The 20,534-nt window shown below is 34.3% G+C and overlaps 1 protein-coding gene across 5 annotated transcripts in view; it reads left to right on the forward strand.

The window, feature by feature from the left end:
* The first annotated feature begins 5,399 nt into the window (after window positions 1-5,399).
* The window catches only part of LOC148874263 (Pentatricopeptide repeat (PPR) superfamily protein), a 28,632-nt gene continuing 13,497 nt past the window's right edge, over window positions 5,400-20,534 (forward strand). For 4 of the 5 annotated variants that reach the window (XM_088965709.1, XM_088965711.1, XM_088965710.1 and 1 more), the window contains exons 1-3: window positions 5,400-6,175; window positions 6,948-7,108; window positions 10,392-10,469. In XM_088965709.1, the coding sequence (XP_088821835.1) occupies window positions 5,716-6,175; window positions 6,948-7,108; window positions 10,392-10,469 (699 nt within the window). In that variant the 5' untranslated portion in view covers window positions 5,400-5,715. Of the gene's footprint in view, window positions 6,176-6,925; window positions 7,109-10,391; window positions 10,470-20,534 lie in introns of all 5 variants that reach the window. The other variant, XM_088965713.1, reaches the window with a different exon arrangement.

Here is a 20,534-nt window from a genome sequence, read left to right on the forward strand (position 1 = left end):
TGGGAGTTGTTAGACTGTGTATGCCCTTAGCTCCAATCAGATTGATGTACTGATGCATTTATTGTAAATGAATAAAAGTACATAATTGTTCATGTTATGATTGGTGTGTTTCTATGTAATTACCCCTTAAACTGGACACTTATGAGACTCACGTTAGTTTAGAATATTCTCAACTAATTGATAGATTTGGTGAGTTTATCTTTCCAAAGTTGACACTAATGTGCTACCTCTTTGGGGTAGCCTATCTCAGCTGCCAGGGTTAGACCCAAAGTACGTGTAGTGTGTGTATGTTTAAAACACTGAACCCAGACCAATTTCAAGTTATGCTTTAGACCTTGGAGACTGGTGGGCAGAATTGAAAAGTTACACATAACCCCTAGACTCGACTATGGTACTGCATTGGGTGTCGGATCAGGCTATCTTTGATAATGCCAACCAATGAGATCCTTTGGTGGTCAAAACCTGGGTATGTTGGGGCAGTCTGAGAATTCACTCGAGTGGGTGATCATAGTGATATGATCAGCCCCTTTGTCGGACAAAGTAAATGATCGGGACTACACTCTCTCTAGTGGAAACCAGAACTACCAACAGTCGATTTCAACATGTTTGAGATTTGTTTTGCAAAACATATTTATATGATAATATATATTATGTTTTAAGAAAAATGTTTTAATTCATGGGACCCATCTGAGTAGAGAATGCAACACTACACCTTGCAACCAAGGGAGAGGTCATTCCCTGTCGAGCAATGTTTGATCATTATGGGCTAAGAGGTTATGTGTAAGAGACCATTAAGGGTTGTTTATCTGATGGGCTATATCTTACTTAAGTCCATTGTCCTTGGGCCTTCATAGGATGGTTGGACTCAATGATCATTCACTGTAAATGTTGGGCCCATTAAGAGCCCATACTGATGGACTCAGGGGTTCACTGTACTTGATAGTGAATTCAGCCAGGGCTTTTTACAAAGGCTAGGCCAAACCCATGTGGGCTTATGTAATGTCATTGTTGGGGTCCCACGCCATACAAAATGAACCTAAATGGGCCAACAACTACCTAAGAACGTGAGCCACTTGTTTAATGGGCCTAAAGCCCAAGATTAATTGGATTAAATAGGGTGTCACATGACATCTTAAGTAGTCATGTGACTTGGGCGAATTTGAGTTTGGATAAGGGTATGAAGCACCCATTAGGATAAGAGGACAAGTCTTATCCACTTAGAGAGTCCAAATCTAAATAAAGATTTGGATTATGAACCTCCTAATTTGATTAGGAGTGGTGCTCCGTAAGGCTTATAAAAAGAGAGGAGGCAAACTGCTCCAAATCATCTTCTGCTTTCAGTTCTCCCTCTCTGCTCTTGCCGCTAGAAACCCTAGTTCAATCTCCCTTTCTTGGACTGATTTTTTATTAGTTCCTTCTATGAATTTTGCAAGAAAATTGCAAAGAAAATCCGTGCTCACCTCCCTTGTACGATCCAAAGTGTTGGATTACAGTTTTGCTGAAAACTAAATTACTGAACCGACTTCATCTCAAGCTGCGCCATCTTAAGTGGAGGATGGTGTTGGGGTTCAATTTGGGCATGAACTTCCACTTTGGGAGCTACATTTGTGGAATTTGTATCAGGTATACTTCTCCATTCCTTTTGTATCAGGTATACTTTGGGAGCTACACCTGAATCAAATAATTCAAGTTTCAACATCAATTATCAAAAACCAAAATCCATTAAAACTCAAATCAAAATTTATAGGCTTTCATCAAATCATCAATTCAGATGTCACACCATAAAAAGGTGAAACCAATACAAACTCAACCTATAAGCATCCAACAAATAACAAATTTGAAATCCATAAAAATAATAAAAAAACTTAACAAGCTTCATCGCATACTAAAACATATCAAATCCTTCTAATCGTCAATCACCAATGCATGCATTAATAAAAAATCAAACATCAACTAAGGCTAGCTATTTTTAGGATGGCACCACTATGTTTTTCTCATGTTTGTTTGACAGCTGCAATTGCCTTCCAAGTATTAGGATACCACACATTCCAAGCAAAGGCTTTCTATTACATTAGCTTCAACCTTAACTGAAATTCCAACATCAAAATTGCGGCCTCCAACCACTTATCCCTCACAAAAATCTTTGTTAGCTTCTTTTTCTTTGTTGTTCGGCAATTTACTACCTCCAACAAAGAGGGGGCATCTGTCAACACCCAATTTTTGCTTGGTCCCTTCACCCTACCTCTTTGTACCCTCCTCTTAGACCCCAAAAACTTGAAAACATAACCAGGTTAACTTGACACTTTCCAAAGCCCAAAATACCCTCCTTTGACACAACCCATGGGATGAATAAGAACCTTGAGATCAACATCAACTTCCAATCAGACATCATCCTTAGACTTGGAAAACTACAACTTAGTTTTCAACAAAACTGTTATCCAACTTGCTTGGATCGAATGGGATGTGTAAGCATGATTTCCCTAATGTTTTTCTTGCAAAAACTTAAAGGTAAAACTGATAAAAATCAGTTCTTGAAAAGCTTTGGTCATGATAGGGTTTCTAGGAGAGAAGAGAGAAGATGAGAGAGCAAGAGAGTGAAGAGAACAAGTCCCATTCGCCCTTTTCCTCTTAACCCCCTTATATGGAGCACTCTCCTAATCTAAATAGGAGATTATCCAAATCTGATTTGGATTTGGACTCTTTTAAGAAATCACCATTATCCTCTTAAGAGGATAGGTGCTCCATACCCAATTTTGACCCTTAACTATTCTAATTAATAATGGGCATTTGGCTTATTTTCTTCAAAGGCTCACATTCCTAGGTGTTGCACGACCAATTTGGCCTACCCTTGAAAGAGTTAAGGGTAGGCCAAATTCACTACTTAGGGCAGTGAACCCCTAACCCAATTAGCATTGGTTCAGTTTGGGGCCAACATTTACACCTAAGTGATCATTGGATTCAGCCACCCTATGAAAACCCAACATAATGGACTTATATAAGACAAAGCCCATCAAGTAATCAGCCCTATAATGGTCTCTTATACTTAACCTCTCGGCTTATAATGATCAAAACACTACTTGACAGGGAAGGACCTCTCCCCTGGTTGCAAGGTGTAGTACCACACTCTTTGCTCAGATGGATCTTGGGATTAAAGCATTTTGCAAACCTCTTTCATAAAATAGTAGTATATAACATATATGTACATTTTGCAAAAAACAAATTTCAAACACAGGTGAAATCCACTACCGGCTAGTCTTTTAAGTTTCCATTAGAGGTAGTGTAAACCATGATATTTACTTTGTCCGACAAAGGGGCCAATCCTATCACTATGATCACCCACTTAAGGGAATTCTTGGACTGCCCCAACATACCCAGGTATTTGACCCTTGATGGATCTCACTCATTGGCATATCAAAGACAGCCCAGTCTAACACCTAGTGCAGTACCATAATTAGGTCTGGGGTTATGTGTAACTTTCTACTTTTGCCCATCTATCTCTAAGGCTTAGGGTATAACTGGAAATTGGTTTGTGTTTAGTACTTCTAATAAACACTTACCGGTTGTACTTGGATCTAACCCTAGCAGTTGAGACAAGCTACTCCAACTACTTGGCAGCACACTAGTGTCAGCCTTATCAGGATAAACTCTCTAAGTCTATCCAATGGCTAAGGACATTCTAAACTAATACGAGCCTCTTAAGTGTCCAATTTAAGGGGTAATACACAAAAACATATTAATATCAACATGAAACAACAATGTAATTTATTCATTTACAATAAATGTTTATGTACATCATTTTGATTGGAGCCAAGGGCATACATTATCTAACAATTTCTATAGGCATCTTCTATTATTGGTCTATTGTAATCCATAGAAAAAGAGAATTTTATTCTCATCTAATTTTTTATTTATATTCAAATTCTATTTAATTGGTTAATTGTTAGAAAATTATAATTTGTAACCTGATAATTAAAATTAATAAAAATTACTAAAATTAACAAAAATATTAAATTTTAGTAAGTTTTTATCTAGCAATTATTAAAATTTAAGAAATTAATAAAAATTAGTATTGAGAAGATAAATTAACAAATCATTTATAACTTAACCCAATCTTGCATTTTTTCAGGCTCAAACAACTATTTTCTTTTGATCTAGGTCTACTTAGATTTGCACTAGGTCCACACATAATGTAGGTAGTAGGGCTTTAAGAAAATTAGATTCAAATCAGGTGCAGCTACATCCACATCAACATCGATCCGTTTATGAAATCTCTAGATTTGCATCCACATTTGATTATTATGTTGGATTTCGAATTTAATTCATAACAAATTGATTGTGTTTTAAATGACCCAGAAATTAGAATGTAAAAAAACTAATTATTTTAAAGTATATATGTATAATAAATGCATATAAATATAAAGTATTGAATTTATTAATTATAAACTTTATATAATTACACATAATATCTATATGTATACAATATTATACTACACACACACACACACACACACACATATATATATATATATATATATAATATACTAATAATTTTTTATTAGATGTAGATTTTAATCATATCAGATGAAGTTAAATCTGCATCCAATCTTAATCAAATGCGAGTTCTAACATCCAAATATAGGATTATCGGATTCGAAGTCTAATCATGTATTAGACTTTTAGAGTCCAATGACGGCCTTAGATAACAAGTTTTATATTAATATATAGATAGAAATGTTATACATTTTTATAATAACCAAAATAAAATAAAATAATTTAATTTGTAAAAGAAATCATAGCTTTATAATTAACACGAGCAAGCTGGGCCACGCCCTAGGCCATGCAACCTTAAAAACTGTTAATACACTATAAAAATTAAATTGGAGCCTCCAATCTAATTACACATGTCACATTGCTCTTAGGGGTGCAATTTGGGAGAGTTGGGTCATGATGAGGATCAATCCAAACCTAACCCATAGTCTTAAACCTCTAGCTTTGGTTTAGATTAATTTAATTATGACTAAAAAACTTAATCTATAAATTCGACTATAGTCTAATTTTATATATTTATTAATGTTTAAGTATTTTAAATATTTAAGTAATATTCACAAAAAAATGTAATATTTAAAAATTAATAAAATGAAGTAAATAAAATGGAACACTAATAGATAACGTGGAACAATTAATTATTTTATTAAGTAATTAGCAATACTAAATTAATAAATTATTAATATAATTAATCCAAAATTACTAAGTTACTAAATTATTTTTTGTAATAAATATTAAAATAAAATTTAATTATTTCAAACAACATCGCATTCTTTTCTTTTGATAATTAAATCTTGTCCATCGCAACGGATCCCCGCTAGTGTTATATAAATATAGCCTGATTTTTTTCTGACATCGAAGTCAATGGTGTAGATGGTGTGGTGCACGCATCTACGACGTACTTTATGTTGCACAGGATGGGTGTCTCTCTTTACCTTCAAGACCCTTAACCGATTTGATTATTTGAAGTCCATTTCCTTCCCGGAGCCGCTCGTACCTCATCTTTAATTCCTTATCATCTTACACATCTAGTGCCAGAGCTAGACTAACTATTACACCAGTGAGACAGACAGAGAACGAGATATTCCGCCATTGAAGCTCGTCTCAAATCTCTCATCTTACATTTAAACTTTTCCACTAGCCTCGCGTTGTAGTTCAAGGTTGGCTGTTATGGCTCTGAACTTGCTTTCTCCCAGGCTTCCTCGTTTCTCTCATCCCTCTTCACCTCTCTCAAAAATCTATGTGGTTTCACCGAATGGCAAAGGCGCTCTTTTGCTTCTCTTTTTAAGCAGATGCAATTATGAAATTTCTGCCTTTAGGCACCTCTGCTGCTCAATCTCCTCTTCGTCCCGCACGAAGAACTGCAGAACCCGAGCTTCTTTAAGCGAGAGAGAAAATATGGAGGCTGAAAACTCGGTTTCTGGGTTGTTGGATGATGAGTTACTGAGTCTTGTGTCAAGCGCAAAGGATGCAGATGAAGCCTTGGAGATGATTGCCGAGAAGTCTCAGACAAATGGAGGTGTTGTGGGGACTTCAGATTGTTATATGATTATAACAGCTGCGTTTGGCCGAAACAATGCCGACTTGGCATTGTCAGTTTTCTCTGCCATGCGTTCGAGCTTCGATGAAGGTGTATTCATGTTCTTTTGCCTCCTCTGTTTTTCGAGATTTTATGGTTATTCTGTTTGGACCATTTATTTTTCCCCTTTCCTTGCATGGGCATTTGAACTCCATTGTTAGAACTTGTTTTCCCGATAAGCTCAATTACCAGAACTTGACGATTTATTGATTTTCCGGTGTTATTATTATCATTTCATCTTGACAATGTTAATGGGAATTTCATTAACAAGTTTTGCTTCTCTCTTCATATTTTTCTTTCGTTGGTTTTCTTTTCTTTCTTTTTTTTTTTTTTTTGATACGATTCTTTCGTTAGTTTTCTTGTAAAATTTAATGCCGCTTTTGAAACAAAAGAGGAAGGTCATTTCTATTCCAGGTATTATTGGTATTTGGTGTTGTCAGAGTTAATTGTGTTTATGCATAGGGATTTTTACTTATTTTGTCACTTGTTTTTTAAAGCAAAGAGATTAAATTAGAGCAAAATTGGACTGCCCTGATGTGTGTCTGAATCTTAATTTCTCAATACATTTCATATGCATTTTTTTTTTTTGTTTTGTTTTGACCTTGCTTATTTGGATTCACATTTATTTGCTAAACTATTGACTCTTGAATAGCTCCCGTCATCACCAATGTAGTTATTGTTGAATATTGATGCTAATGCATATTCATAAACTTTATTACATCAATTTCACTCCGTTTTATCTCTTTTCCTCTTAAGATCAGTCTTCCGATTTTTATAATTCTGATCTTTTCTTGAAACTAGAGGGGGTTTTTATATGAAACAGGTATTAGTGAGCAGGGCACCGTTGAGAGATGGAAGTGGTCAAGGCCAAATGTACAAATTTACGCTTCAATGGTTCAGGGTCTTGCAGCATCATTGCGGGTTACAGATGCTATTAGGACAATAGGCGATGCTTGTCGGGTGGGGGTTTCTGCTGGAGAGGAGGTAAGAGTGGTTATTTTGAACTTAACTGAAGATTGTGGCTGAATGTATGGTTCATGAATGCCTCTACGGAAGTTCATAATGACCGTGTGAAGGTTTTCTGAGCTGCTATTTTTCATTTTTTTTTATTATTATTTGTGCCCACAATCTACACTTCTCAGTCTCTACATGTTTCGATATTTTCTGAAGGCTTAGAAGTTAAAAAGTCAGAAATTAACCCATTCAATTCTAATTCTACATAGGTAAATACACATTTTATGAACATGATTATAGAATTCCTTCTTCTAGATGGAACCCAAACTCAAATTCTATATCCATACCTGCTTACTGATTTCTCAAGTTGAACCTATTCAAATTCAATCAGCATGCCAACATCCAGACCCAAAACTAGACTTCAGGGGGCCACTTGATAACTGCTGAAGTGACTGATCTGAATGGCTAATTACTTGGCTTTTAATGGATAAAATAGTTATATAAATAAAATATTTAAGGGCAAAATAATTGATTCAACAAGCCATTCATTCAGTAAGAAGTTAACAACCTACTTGATGGATTATTCACCAAAAGCCAAAGCAATAAGCCGCTCAGGCACTTTAGCCATTATCAAATGGTCTCTTATTCTCCAACATGTCTGTGGAACATTTGACTGGACATCCTATGCTAAAGTTTATTACAAGTTACGACATCCTCCAATGTTTCCATCTGATAGAAGGAAGGCACCTTTGTAGGAGTATAGCCATTTGACACTTGGAATTCAACTAAAAATCTCATCTGTCATAAGATATTTTTCTTTTCCTTTTTTATCTGAAATAACCAATCTTTGTTAATCTATACAATATATAAAAATGCAGATGCAGAGTGGAAATTTTTTTGGACTAAAATTACCCTCTATTTATTTGTTTGAAAAATGGTATAAAAGTTATTTTATTACAGATTTAATGTCAGCTTTAATGTTTATTAAAATGCCTATATTTGTGTATAGTCCATCTCTATTATAAGGGTTGAAAATGTAACTTCATTTATTACTTTCCATCTCATTTAATCCCCTCTCTTTAAGCCTTATACTTAAGATATTAACTCCCATTTTCTCTTATTAAATCCTATATTTAAGTTATTTTTCTCTAATAAATGCTACTAATTAGATCTATGCCAATATTTTCAACAATATAAACCCATATATTTTAAAACTGACTAAAAAACAAACCATTTTTTATCAAGTGGTGGCTAACAATTCAACCATTTGAATCAAATTGATCAACCTATGAAGTCATAGTTAGGTAATAAAATTTTTAAAATAGAAATAAATATAGACAATTACAAAAATGTAGAAAAAATTGGACACATTTATGATATTTTTATTAATCAAATTAAAAAAAATAAATGTACTAAGCAAGAATTTTTTATTGATAATGAAAATGAAATACATAATTTAGAATTGACCAAAAATAAAATTATTTTACTACTTGGAAAAGATCAATATTTCAACTTTTGGGTCAAATGTGTTAACATTTAATGTCATAAATAAATAATAAAAATTAATGAAATATAAAAAAATAAAAAAATGAAAAAATACCTAAACTTTGCAAAAAAAAGAAACATTTCAGGCGCATGTATAGTATCATATAATTATCATATCAAACAAAAAAGTAAGTGTGGCATGTCAGAATTATTTTTACACAGAAATACAAAAGAAAATTATAGGAAAAATTTGGCACATCTATAATTCTATATTCACACTACTATTACAAATATGAATAAGATTGCGGAACTTTCTTTTGACTAAAATCTTCATTTTTGAATTTAGTCTCTATTTATTGTGAGGTTTAAATTGTAAATTGAACCCTCTATTTAAATCTTACATTATTTTGCTAAATGAACAAAAACAGGATACACGAAAAAGATAAAACATTACAAAAAATAATAATCTAGTCATGCAAGTAGCCTGTCAGTGATACTTGAAACTTCACAACTTGATCCGATTATCACATATTTGGATGAGGTGTTTATGTAATCAGTTTTGGATTTTCCAATATGCATTTGATTAATAATAAAAACAAAAAATAAAAACACATAAAGTTTATGGAAATTTTTGGATACATTATTACTATCATTATCATCATTTAGAATTGCCACATGCAAAGCACGTGTGCGCTTACTAGTTGATTAAAAGAATAGGTAGATGATACAAGTTATATTATATAGTAAAAGTGTCATCCACCCCACTGAGATAAAACTGGTAGGCTACCTGCCCCAAACTTCGTCCTTCATCCACCTTACAATCATTTACCCTATGAGATTTAGGCCCAGAACAATTGGTTTCTTTGAATTCCTTGCCCTGCAAAAGCATCATCAAAACTGTTTGCTGATCTTTTGACCAAATAATAGCTGATCATCATATCTCCTCTTAGTTGCTGGAGCTCCTTCATGCAGCTTCTATACTACCAAGAATCTGTTCTATTGTTCTTTAACAACCGCACCACCACTTTGGAGTCTCTTTCCAGTTTCCACTATTAAATTCCTGAAATTGAGGGATTTGGCCATTTTCATTCCTTGAAGAATGGATAAAGTTCAGTTGTTATGGAGTCTCTGTACATATAGGATACTTTATACATTAGAAAAATCAAAGTTGAAACTTGATACTGACTGTAACTTTCACGTTTTCACTCATTCTTTAATTCCTAAGCAGCTTTCTGCAAATGGACTTTCTGGCCCATGATAAGTTTGTCATAAAGGAACAAAAAAATCTATCAAAATGGACCCTAGGGTGAAAGCACACAATCTTCATCTTCTTAGAATTTGATGGGTATTTGCATGTTTGGCTTAGGGGCTGTTGCTTGGTGTAATATAATGGTAAAATTTTGGGCTGGAAAGAGTGAGTGAAAGCACAGGATTGAATTTGAGAATGGCCACTTTGTGAAAAAAAAAACAGATTAGGACCATATCCAATATACCCCTCCCAAGACCCCTGATAGCTTGTATCAACATTGGGTAGTGGCCTTTTTTTATTTACCTGTTTGTCTTGGTTTTAAGTGTCATTGTGTGGGTTCATCAATTACTTTTTTCAGTATAAAAAAGAGTAGTTGAAGGTCCTATATGGTGAAACTTAAACTACACTAAACAAGCTAACCTTGATCACTTATATTTAAGCCACACATAAATTTATGGACCTGGCGCAATTTTTCCTTTGACTTTTGATTGAAGCCCATATAGTTCACAAATAACTGAACATTAATGCATTTGTGTTCTGCAACAGGCTGTTAATTTCATTTGTTGAATGGCTTTGCAGGTGACTTTTGGGAAGATTGTGAGATGTCCCACTTGCATGATAGCAATAGCTGTTGCACAACCTCAAAATGGCATTCAAGTAAGCATCTTTTTCTCTCTTTAAAAAAGATTATTTGAAATACTTTTACTGCTTGAGAAATAATTTTTGTGTTAACATGGGATAGTAATCAAGGCAAGACAATGTTGCTCTGAGGAATAGGGAGCTGGAGTAATTCTTAAACTGACCACCAATCCAATTGGTTTTGCCTAGGTTTCAGGTCGGCTAATTAAATCTCCATCTGAACTTTCTCAACTTGACACAACCTTTAATCCTTTTATTTTTTAGTTTCATTTGTCTAAACAGCTGATATGGTCAACATATAAGGACTGTATATGAACTTATTCAAATCAGTGTTTTAAAAACCAACCAGACATTGACCAATATCAACTATCCAGCCCACCTGTTCAACAGTTCAACTGGGTAATTTACTGATCAAGAAAGGAGAAAAAACAGTTCAATTGAGTAATGTGTCTGTCATGTTGATTAAAACATCAAAAACCTAGACCCTGGTCAGCTGCCTGGGTCACTAGTTTGCCCCATGGACCAAAAAATTAGGGCTATTAATCATCATATGTGTGTATGTGCACTTTATGTAGAACCAGGGAGGTTATTCAAATATCTTGTCATTCAGTTCTTTTGATAATCAGGTTTAAGTAGTCAATAAATCATGTACTGATTTGTTTTATAGTTTAGTATCTTATAATCAACATGTAATTACAGAATACTTGTTATACATATACATTGTAAAGTATGCCTATCTTTATTTATTTATTTATTTTTGGTTACTTGCTTTGCCAGACCAATTTCCCTAGGTGTCTCCTGGTTCCTTAATTAAACTGGGTATAAATATAACTAGCGGGGACCTGTGTGATGCACGGGAAAATCTGAAAGATTTAATAATTTTATTTACTATTAATTAATATTAAATTAATAATCAAAATTTGTTGTTAATTAACTAAAAGTATTCAAAGTTATTGTTAATATCTAAAATTTTAATAATTATATTTTCATTTAATGTTGATTTACAGAAAATAATTATCGTTAATTTAATATGAACAAATATTTTTTAATAAATTTAGTTTTATTAATAATTTATAGTAATTTTAATAATTGTTATTATTTTTAAATGAAATTTTGATTAACTTTAAATAAATAAAAATAATTACTAAAGCTAACATTTTTATTAATTTCACTAATAATTAACAATTATATAGGAATGACAACTAAGTGGGTTTAGGGGGAAGCACCCCATCCTCGTCCCTGCCCCATAGTAAAGACACTCTACCTCATCCCCACCTCGTCCCCAGTGTCAGGTGGGTTCAAGGCAAGGCAACCACTCCTCAATGTCAGGCGAGTTCAGGGGCAAGGCACCCCCACTCCTTATCATGGATGGGGAATCCTCAAATTTCCTCGCCCCGTCCCCAGTATTGGGTGGGTTCAAGTAAAGGTGTAAATTGGGTCGTGTTGGGCTGAGCCTTGGACCAAGCCAGGCAGCAGCCCGGGCCAAGCTATGAGAGGTCCATTTAAAAAAAAATTGAAAAAGATGTTTACATTTTTATTTCATATGATTTTTGATGTATACAATTGTTTATATATACAATTAGACCTATTCATGGGCCAGGTACCCCGACATCCTGGCCCGGCCTGACCCATTATTTTTTAGGCTTGGACAAAATTTTAGGCTCGTGGGCTCGAACTCGGGCTTTCTCAAATAAGCCCGACCCGATACTATTACATATATAAAAAAGTACTTATGTTATATATAATAAATAATATATATGCTTCTTAAATTATTAATAAATATCAATTTACTATTATGAAATATAAATTAGTTTATTAATTTATTAAATTATTACTAAATTAATATAATATTAGTTTATAAAAGTATACTAAAAATAAGACATTGTGTACAGATCAGGCTTCGGGCTCGAACTCGAGCTTCGGGCTTTATATAAGGGCTAGGCTCGGGCTCGAGATCTATGCCCGATGGTTGGGCAAAGCTCGGGCTCGGGCTTGCACATTTTCTATTGATAAAGAGGCCTATGTTAATTATAAAACTACGATTTTTTACAAATTAATTTTTTTTTTAATTCTAGTCTAGTATAAAAATATATATAACATTTCTATATATATTAATATAAAATTTGTTATTTAAATATTATATAATAATATTTACCATATATGCATATAACTTCCAAGTTGACCTTATTAGGGGTTGTTTAGCTTGAGCCCTATCTGCTAAAGCCATCATTGGACTCCAAAAGTTTGATACTCAATTAGACTTTGGATCTTATTATCCCTGATAATGTGTGGGCATGGTGCATATCTCAGCTAGATCTAATCGGGTTAGGTTAAGTTATAAACGATTTATTACTTTGTATTATTAATTATTAAAATATTGTTATCTATTAAAATGTTGCAATTATTAAATTACTGTGTTTATTTAAAATACAGTAATTTCTGGAAATTATCATATTTTCAAAAATATTGCTAATTTCTTGGCTAAAACTAATTAAATGTAATTTTCTGGTAATTAAATATAACTTTTTTTGTAATTAAATGTAATTTTTTACTATTTATAGCTTAAATTATAATTACTGTTAATTATAGTTTAAAAATAATTATTGTTAATTATATTACTATTAATAATTAAAATACATTATCCTTTTCATTAATATTCAGTACTTTTTCAATAAAATACAACTACAAAATTAATTTGCATTTTCTTTAAGTAAAAATAAATTAAATAACTAAATAAATACCATAGTTAATAAAAGATACAACTAATTTTCAATATTTTTCAATAATTTCTGGCTTGGGTATTTTTTAATAATTTTTGGTATTTTTAATAATAAAATACTATTAATTGTACTTTTTAATTATTTTCAGTAAATACCCTTCTTAATATAAATTATTGTTAATTTTCAATATTTTCTAATTATTTTAGTATTTTAATTATGTTTAGGCTTTTTAGAATTTTTCGGATTTTTAATTAATTGTTGGTATTTTAAAACTATCAGTTAATATTTTTTATTAGCGTTTAAGGTCTCAACTCATAAGTTATCTAATAATATTATTAAAACTATCAGTTAATATTTTTATATTTAAGTTTCTTATTTTTATTAGTGTTTATTAAGTTGGATTTTTAAGTGGAATTGAAATACATTTTTAATATTTACTAAATTTTGTTAATATTTACTTTTAGTGAAAGTTTAGAGGATTTTAAATTAATATTTTTTGATTGTTTAACCTCAACCTTTTTATATTATTTGATTTATAGCATGGTTTTCAAAACCAGACCGGATCGGAAAAACCGGGAACCGATCAGGTGGCCGGTTCCATTTTACCCTAGAACCGTTATTTCGCCAAAAAATGTTGATTTGGTCAGCAAACCGCTGACCTGGGCGGTCAAATCGTTTGAACCGTCCAACAGTTTTGGCCGTTTTTTATTTTTTTATTTTTTGTTAGAATAGGCCATCCGTTCAGTTCGAACGGTTGGACCGTTCAACCTGGGAACTGGACCTTTGACCGGTTCATTGTCCGGTTTGGTTTTAAAATCCTTGATTTATATTATTACTATTCTCTGTCTCTCTCTCTCTCTTTTAAATGCAATAATAACATGCGTTAAAATAAGAGGCCTTTGAAAACCCAAAGGTCTCTCTCTCTCTTAAATGTCTTTTTTAAATATAATAATAGCATGCATTAAAATTAGAGGCCTTGGAAAACCCAAAGGTCTCTCTCTAATAGTGTGCAGCTTTATTAATCTAATCAAGATAAGCAATGATTACTGTTTTATATTTTTAAAACAAAAGAAAATAAGAAAAAATGCAAAAAAATAGAGAAAATAGATAAATAGCTTCTCTCTCTCTCTCTCTCTCTCTCTCTCTCTCTCTCTATATATATATATATATATATATATATATATATATATATATATATAATTTGTTTGCTTGCACACATGAGGGGATAGTGTTATGTGTTTTCATGTTAGGTATAACAGTTTAATACAATGTGATTATTATTTTAGACCCATCATCTGCTAATAATTTAACAATGAATATGCATTAAACAGAACAGAATGGCAAAATAGGATTCATGTAGCTGACTCCATATAGTTGGGGCAAGGCTGCAATGATGATGATAATGACCCATTATCTTTGTTGTTATCATAAATGTGGTCCCACAAGAGTTTAAGTTGGCTGCATGCATCTTCTTCCTCTGGAATGAGAACTTCTTGTAAAGGATTTGGCAAAAGTTTTCCACCAAATCCCAACTTGATACCAGATGTTATATTCCCGTCATTGTTGTCATTGTCATCATCGTCGTCGTTGTCATCATCTTCATCATCATCATTATATCATCGTTATAGTCATAATTGTTTGTTATTGTCATCATCATGGTCCTGCGAGATTTCATGCTGGCTGCATGCATCTTCTTCTTTCTATCTGTGAATCTGGAATTTGTGTGAAGTGTTTGGAAAAAATTTTCAAATGACTACGGATTTGATGCCACCCTCTTCCTCCATCAGGCTTGGGACCAATAATACAGCATTGGAGAAGTTCAGAATTTCCCCCTATTGTTTACAACAGACCAGAGGAAGAGGTCCATTCACAAAAATTTAAGGTGTCTCCAAATCTTTAAAGACTGTCCGTAATGTTGGATGATTCACCCAGATAGAGTCTTGTATAGAGAGAACTATAGCATTTCTTGCCGATTCCTGTTTGATCCAAGGAAACTTCAGTTATATATTCAGTTTGAATCACTTTACATCACATAATAAAGTCCACTCAGTCTTGGTATGTTGGTTTAATTGTCCATAATAGGGTGGCATATAAAAGGACACCACCAGGAGCCATTACTTGGTTTAATGAGAAAATCTTTGGGCTGGCAAGCGTAAGAACACAGATTTGAGTCTCAGTGCAGCCACTTTGTGCAAAAAAAAATGATAAACGTTAGGACCCTACCCAGTCTACCCCTCCCAAGACTCCAAATAGCTGGGGTCAACATTGGGTAATGGCCTTTTTTTTTTTTTATAAAACAATATCACCCATGAAATCAGAGGTATGTGGACAAAAGTGGAAATGCATGTGAGGAATGCTATGATTAGGACTTGCTGTTACTATTGCTAGAAAATTATGAATTATCCTAGTAGCATTTATTGTTAAACTTGAAGGAAAGCTTTTATGAGATGGCTACAAGAACAGTGTTGCTTCCACTGGGCACAAAGTTGGTGTTCAAGAAAAAGAGAAATACATAAGATGAGTAGTATAGTAGGGTTTAGGAGTTGAAATGGATGAGCATCAAGAATAGGATAAAATTAGAAATGAGGTTATTTTAAGGGAACTTGCATAATGAATTGGTGGGAATTGAAACCGACCACAAAAAAAAAATGAAGAAAGAAATGGAGTAGGAGAAGAGAAGTAAGAGGAGAAGAGAAAAGAAATGAAGAGAGGAGGGTTTGGTCGTTAGAGGCTTTCTGTATATATTTGTCAACAAATAAATACAACCCATTCTTTTAACACTCCCCCTCAACCTGGAGCATTGATGTCATAAATATCTAGCTTGTCACAAATATAACTCATTTGCATGCGATCTAATCCTTTGGTGAAGAAGTCTGCTAGTTGATCCTTTGATCTCACATATGGTGTGATAAACTCCCCACTAGTGACTTTGACTCTCACAAAATTACAGTCTACCTCTATGTGTTTCGTTCTCTCATGAAACATTGGATTAGAAGAGATGTGAATAGCAGCTTGGTAATCATAGAATAACCTTATAGGTTTAGGAACATTCACCCCAACTTCCTGTAACAACTGTTTCAGCAAAACGAGTTCACATGTAGTGTGAGCCATCGCTCTATATTCTACTTTAGCATTGCTTCTAGCCACAACACTGTTTTTTGCTTTTCCATGTGATCAAATTTCCAGCAAGAAATGTGCATATCCTGTGGTGAACCTCCTATCTGTTACTGATCCTACCCAGTCAGCATTAAAGCACCCTTCCAATGTCAGCTCACCCCCCTCTTTTTGTACACCAGCTCTTCAAGTAATGTATCTCTCACTACACCATCCAATGACTGGTTCTTGGATTTTGCATAAACTGGCTGAGTACTCCTACTCTAAAGGAGATATTCGGTCTAGTAATAGTAAGGTAAATAATGTTTTCTATCAATCTTTGGTATTTACCTAGGTCTTCCAACAACTCCCCCTCACTATTTGTCATCTAGTGTTCAGATCAATAGGGGTCTCAACTGATTTTGTCCCTAACAACCTAGTTTCCTCCAACAAATCAAAAACATATTTTCATTGTGAGAGAGATTCCATGTTTAGACCTTGGCACTTATCCCTAGGAAGTATTTAAGTTGTCCCAAGTCTTTTGTTTGAGACTTGTGTTGTAGAAAAAGTTTCAAATCTTGAATTCCTTTAATGTCACTCCCTGTAATAATGATATCATCGACATACACTACAAGAATAATCTTATCAATTGAGGTGTTCCTACTGAAAACTGAGTGATCAACACTACTTTGATTCAAATCAAACCCTTGTACCACACTGCTAAACCTACCAAACCAAGCTCAAAGACTGTTTTATGCCATAAATTGCCTTCCTCAACTTACACACCTTCCCAACCTCCCCCCCGAGCAACATATCCAAGAGGTAGATCACCATGAAAGAAGGCATTCTTGATATCAAGTTGGAGAAAGGTCAACCAAAATGAGCTACAAGGCAAACAATCACACGCAAGGACCCCATTTTTGCAACAGGAGAAAAAGTCTCAGTGTAGTCCACCCCATAAATCTGAATGTACCCCTTGGCCACCAAACGAGCTTTATATCTTTCAACACTACCATTAGGACGATGTTTCATAGTATAAACCAAGGTTTTAAAAGCCAACCCGGAAACAAAACTGCTTTGATCACCGGTTTCCTAGTTAGTGGTTCAATTGTCCAGGTTGAATGGTTCAAGTGGTTCGACCCTTAGATTAGAATATTAGGGTAGACATATATACATGTTAGATATTCGATTAGACCTGATTTCCTTCCTGAATAAAGGGAAATAGAGAGGAGAAACAAAGAGAAAGAAGAAGAAGAGGAAGAGAATAGAAAGAGAGAAGAAGATGGTTCGGCTGCTCTTTCTAATAGAGAAAAAAATCTCTGAACCCAGCCAACAAGAATAATATATATAGATTTCCACACAAAAAGTACAATGACCCTTGTGCCCCTCTTCTAGTATGGGACACTCTATGCAATCTCAAACATAATAAACAAAAATCACTAGAATAAATTATTCTGAAATGACTCAAATACCCGTGGACTGTCGACTCTAACACTCCCCCTTCAAGCTGGAGAGTATATGTCATATAATCCCAGCTTGTTACATATATGATCCACCTTTCTCCGACTCAACCCTTTTGTGAATAAATCAGCCCACTGACTCTTTGTATTAACATATACTGTATTTATCACTCCACTAAACACTTGTTCTCTTACAAAATGGTAGCCAACTTCAATGTGTTTTGTTCTCTCATGGAAGACTGGACTGGATGCAATGTGTACAACAACTTGATTGTCACAGTACAACTTCATAGGATTGTTGAGTGTATACCCAATCTCATGGAGAAGGTTCTTCAACCACACTAACTCACAGGTTGTGTGTGCCATGGCTCTATATTCAGTTTCAGCACTGCTTCTTGCTACCACTGTTTGTTTCTTACTCTTCTATGTTACCAGATTTCCTCCAAGAATATAGTTATCTGGCATGATCCCACATTTCCTTGGCAATGTCTAAAAATATAAGGTCTATGCTAATGTGGTTCTCCATACTATTTGACAACCAAGTCATAATCAGTGTACATTTTCTTGTAGCCACTCGTTATACCCATCAGTACCACTTGTTGGCTTATCCTCCTACACATATTTCAGCTCGCCTTTAGCAATAAGAACTACATCTACAAGCTTTGATCAAGGAATGTAATTTTGACCATTCAGCTTGACAAAGGTCATTTGTACTGTCATGCAATCATGTTGTAACCCTACAACAGATTTTATCTCACCCCTGGGAGTCCGATGGCACTAGCGGTATAGCATCGGAATGCTCCACATTTCTTGAACTCGGTTGGCTCTTGTGTCGATGAAAGAAAACACTAAACGGGGGAGGATCAGGAATAGAAGGAAGGTGAACTTGAGCATGTTTCTCCTCAACCCTACTAACACTCCCCCTGAGAAACGAAGAAGTAAGAGTTTCAAAAAAGGACGCATCCATGGAAACGTAGTATTTATTGGAGTCTGGATCAAAGCACCAATAACCCTTTTGGGAAGAGGGATACCCTAAGAAGACACAAGGAGTGGTACGAGGATCAAGTTTACCACGAGTGGGGGACAAATTTTTTATGAAACAATGATACCCAAAAACACAAAGTGGAATAGGGAAAAAGGGAGTGTTTGGAAAAAGAAGTTGATGTGGGGCCATATACTTCAACCACCGAGAAGGCATGCGATTAATGAGATAAATAGCACATAGAACAGCTTCACACCAGCACCGAAGCACCATTTTGTTGAGGTGTTCAAGCACAAGAGCTATGACGAAGGGATCCATATGAAGCAAAAAAATTTGTGAGGTCACTATGGAAATATTCTCTGGCATTGTCAGATTGGAAGATTTGGATCTCAGTTTGAAATTGAGTAAAAACCATTTGTTGGAATTCTTTTACAATTTTGGTACTTCTTCTCTTGATCGCATTGGATACACCCATGACACCTGGAATAGTCATTTAGTGTAATAAAGTATTTATAGCCAGTCTCAGAAGGCAAAGTAACAAGGCCCCAAATATTAGAATAAACAATATGAAAAGGAAACTCAGATTTATTATTTCTCAAAGGAAAATGAGTTCTACATTATTTGCTCATTTGACCAATTTGACACATAAAATCAAACACTGACATTGACTTAAATATCTCAAGAAGCAACACTTTTAACGACTCAAAAGACAAATGACCAAGGCAACTGTGCCACAAAATAACTTGACTCTTACTCTACTAACTCTTAGACTTTATGATTGCAAGACCAACCTTATTCTCTAGCATGTAAAGCCCGTCTACCATACAGCCTCTACTAATCATCTTCCCAGAAGCCAAATCTTGTATAGCACAAGAAGAAGAGAAGAAGGTTATTTGAACAATTCAAAGAATTTGTTATAATACTAACAGAAAACAAGTTGATAGGAATTTTTGGAAATGCAGAACATTAGAAAGGTGGAGTCCGAAAGGAAGTAAGACAGTTCCTTAACTAGCTATGTTGGAAAAAGAGCCCTCAACTAGTTTCACCTTATCCCTACGAAAGAGGAGATGATAGAACTGAGAGCAATTTGACTTACCAGTCATATGGTTTGAAGCTCCTGAATCAATTATCCAATGAGAGCCAGGGAAATCAGAAGTCACATGGAAAGTCATGCCAGAATTACCTGATATAAACGCAAAGGAAGTAGATGAGGTAGGGATAGAATTATCCATCTAACGAACTGCACTACCGTATAACTCCAAACGGTCATAGGAGGAATTGATAATATCTTCCTTAGGAATAGAACCAGAAGCACATTCCTAATTCACAGTAGATAACAAAGTTTCCTAAGTAGCCATATTTGTTGCACTAGATTTCTTTGGACCCTGCTGTCCTATCTTCTTATTTTGGTCTAAACAGATTTCTTGCTTAACTCTTGAGGCCATTTTGGTTTCCCATGAAGCTCCCAACAAGTGTCACAAGTATGCCTAGACTTCTGACAGTAAGTGCACTATAACTTATCTTTGTCATCCTCTTTCTTCTGAAACTCCCCCTTTTTAAATGAATTTCCACCACCTATACTTGCACCACTTTTTGCCACCATTGATTCACCCTTAAAATTATTCATCAAACTTCTCACTCTCCTTAGACTACAGTAAGGCATACACATCTTGGTCTGATGGAAGGTCCTTACTTCCTGGGATCTGAATCCAAATAGATTCATCTGCAAGATTCAGTCCCAAGAGAAAGGCAAACACCCGTTGCTGTGAGACAAGCTTCTTGTAGTCTTGTGCATCCTCATCACACTTCCAGTTCATAGTTTGATAAT

The sequence above is a fragment of the Nelumbo lutea genome, chromosome 1 (assembly GCF_056320005.1).
Source record: "Nelumbo lutea isolate HS-2025 chromosome 1, American lotus-T2T, whole genome shotgun sequence".
In the NCBI taxonomy this organism is placed as follows: Eukaryota; Viridiplantae; Streptophyta; class Magnoliopsida; order Proteales; family Nelumbonaceae; genus Nelumbo; species Nelumbo lutea.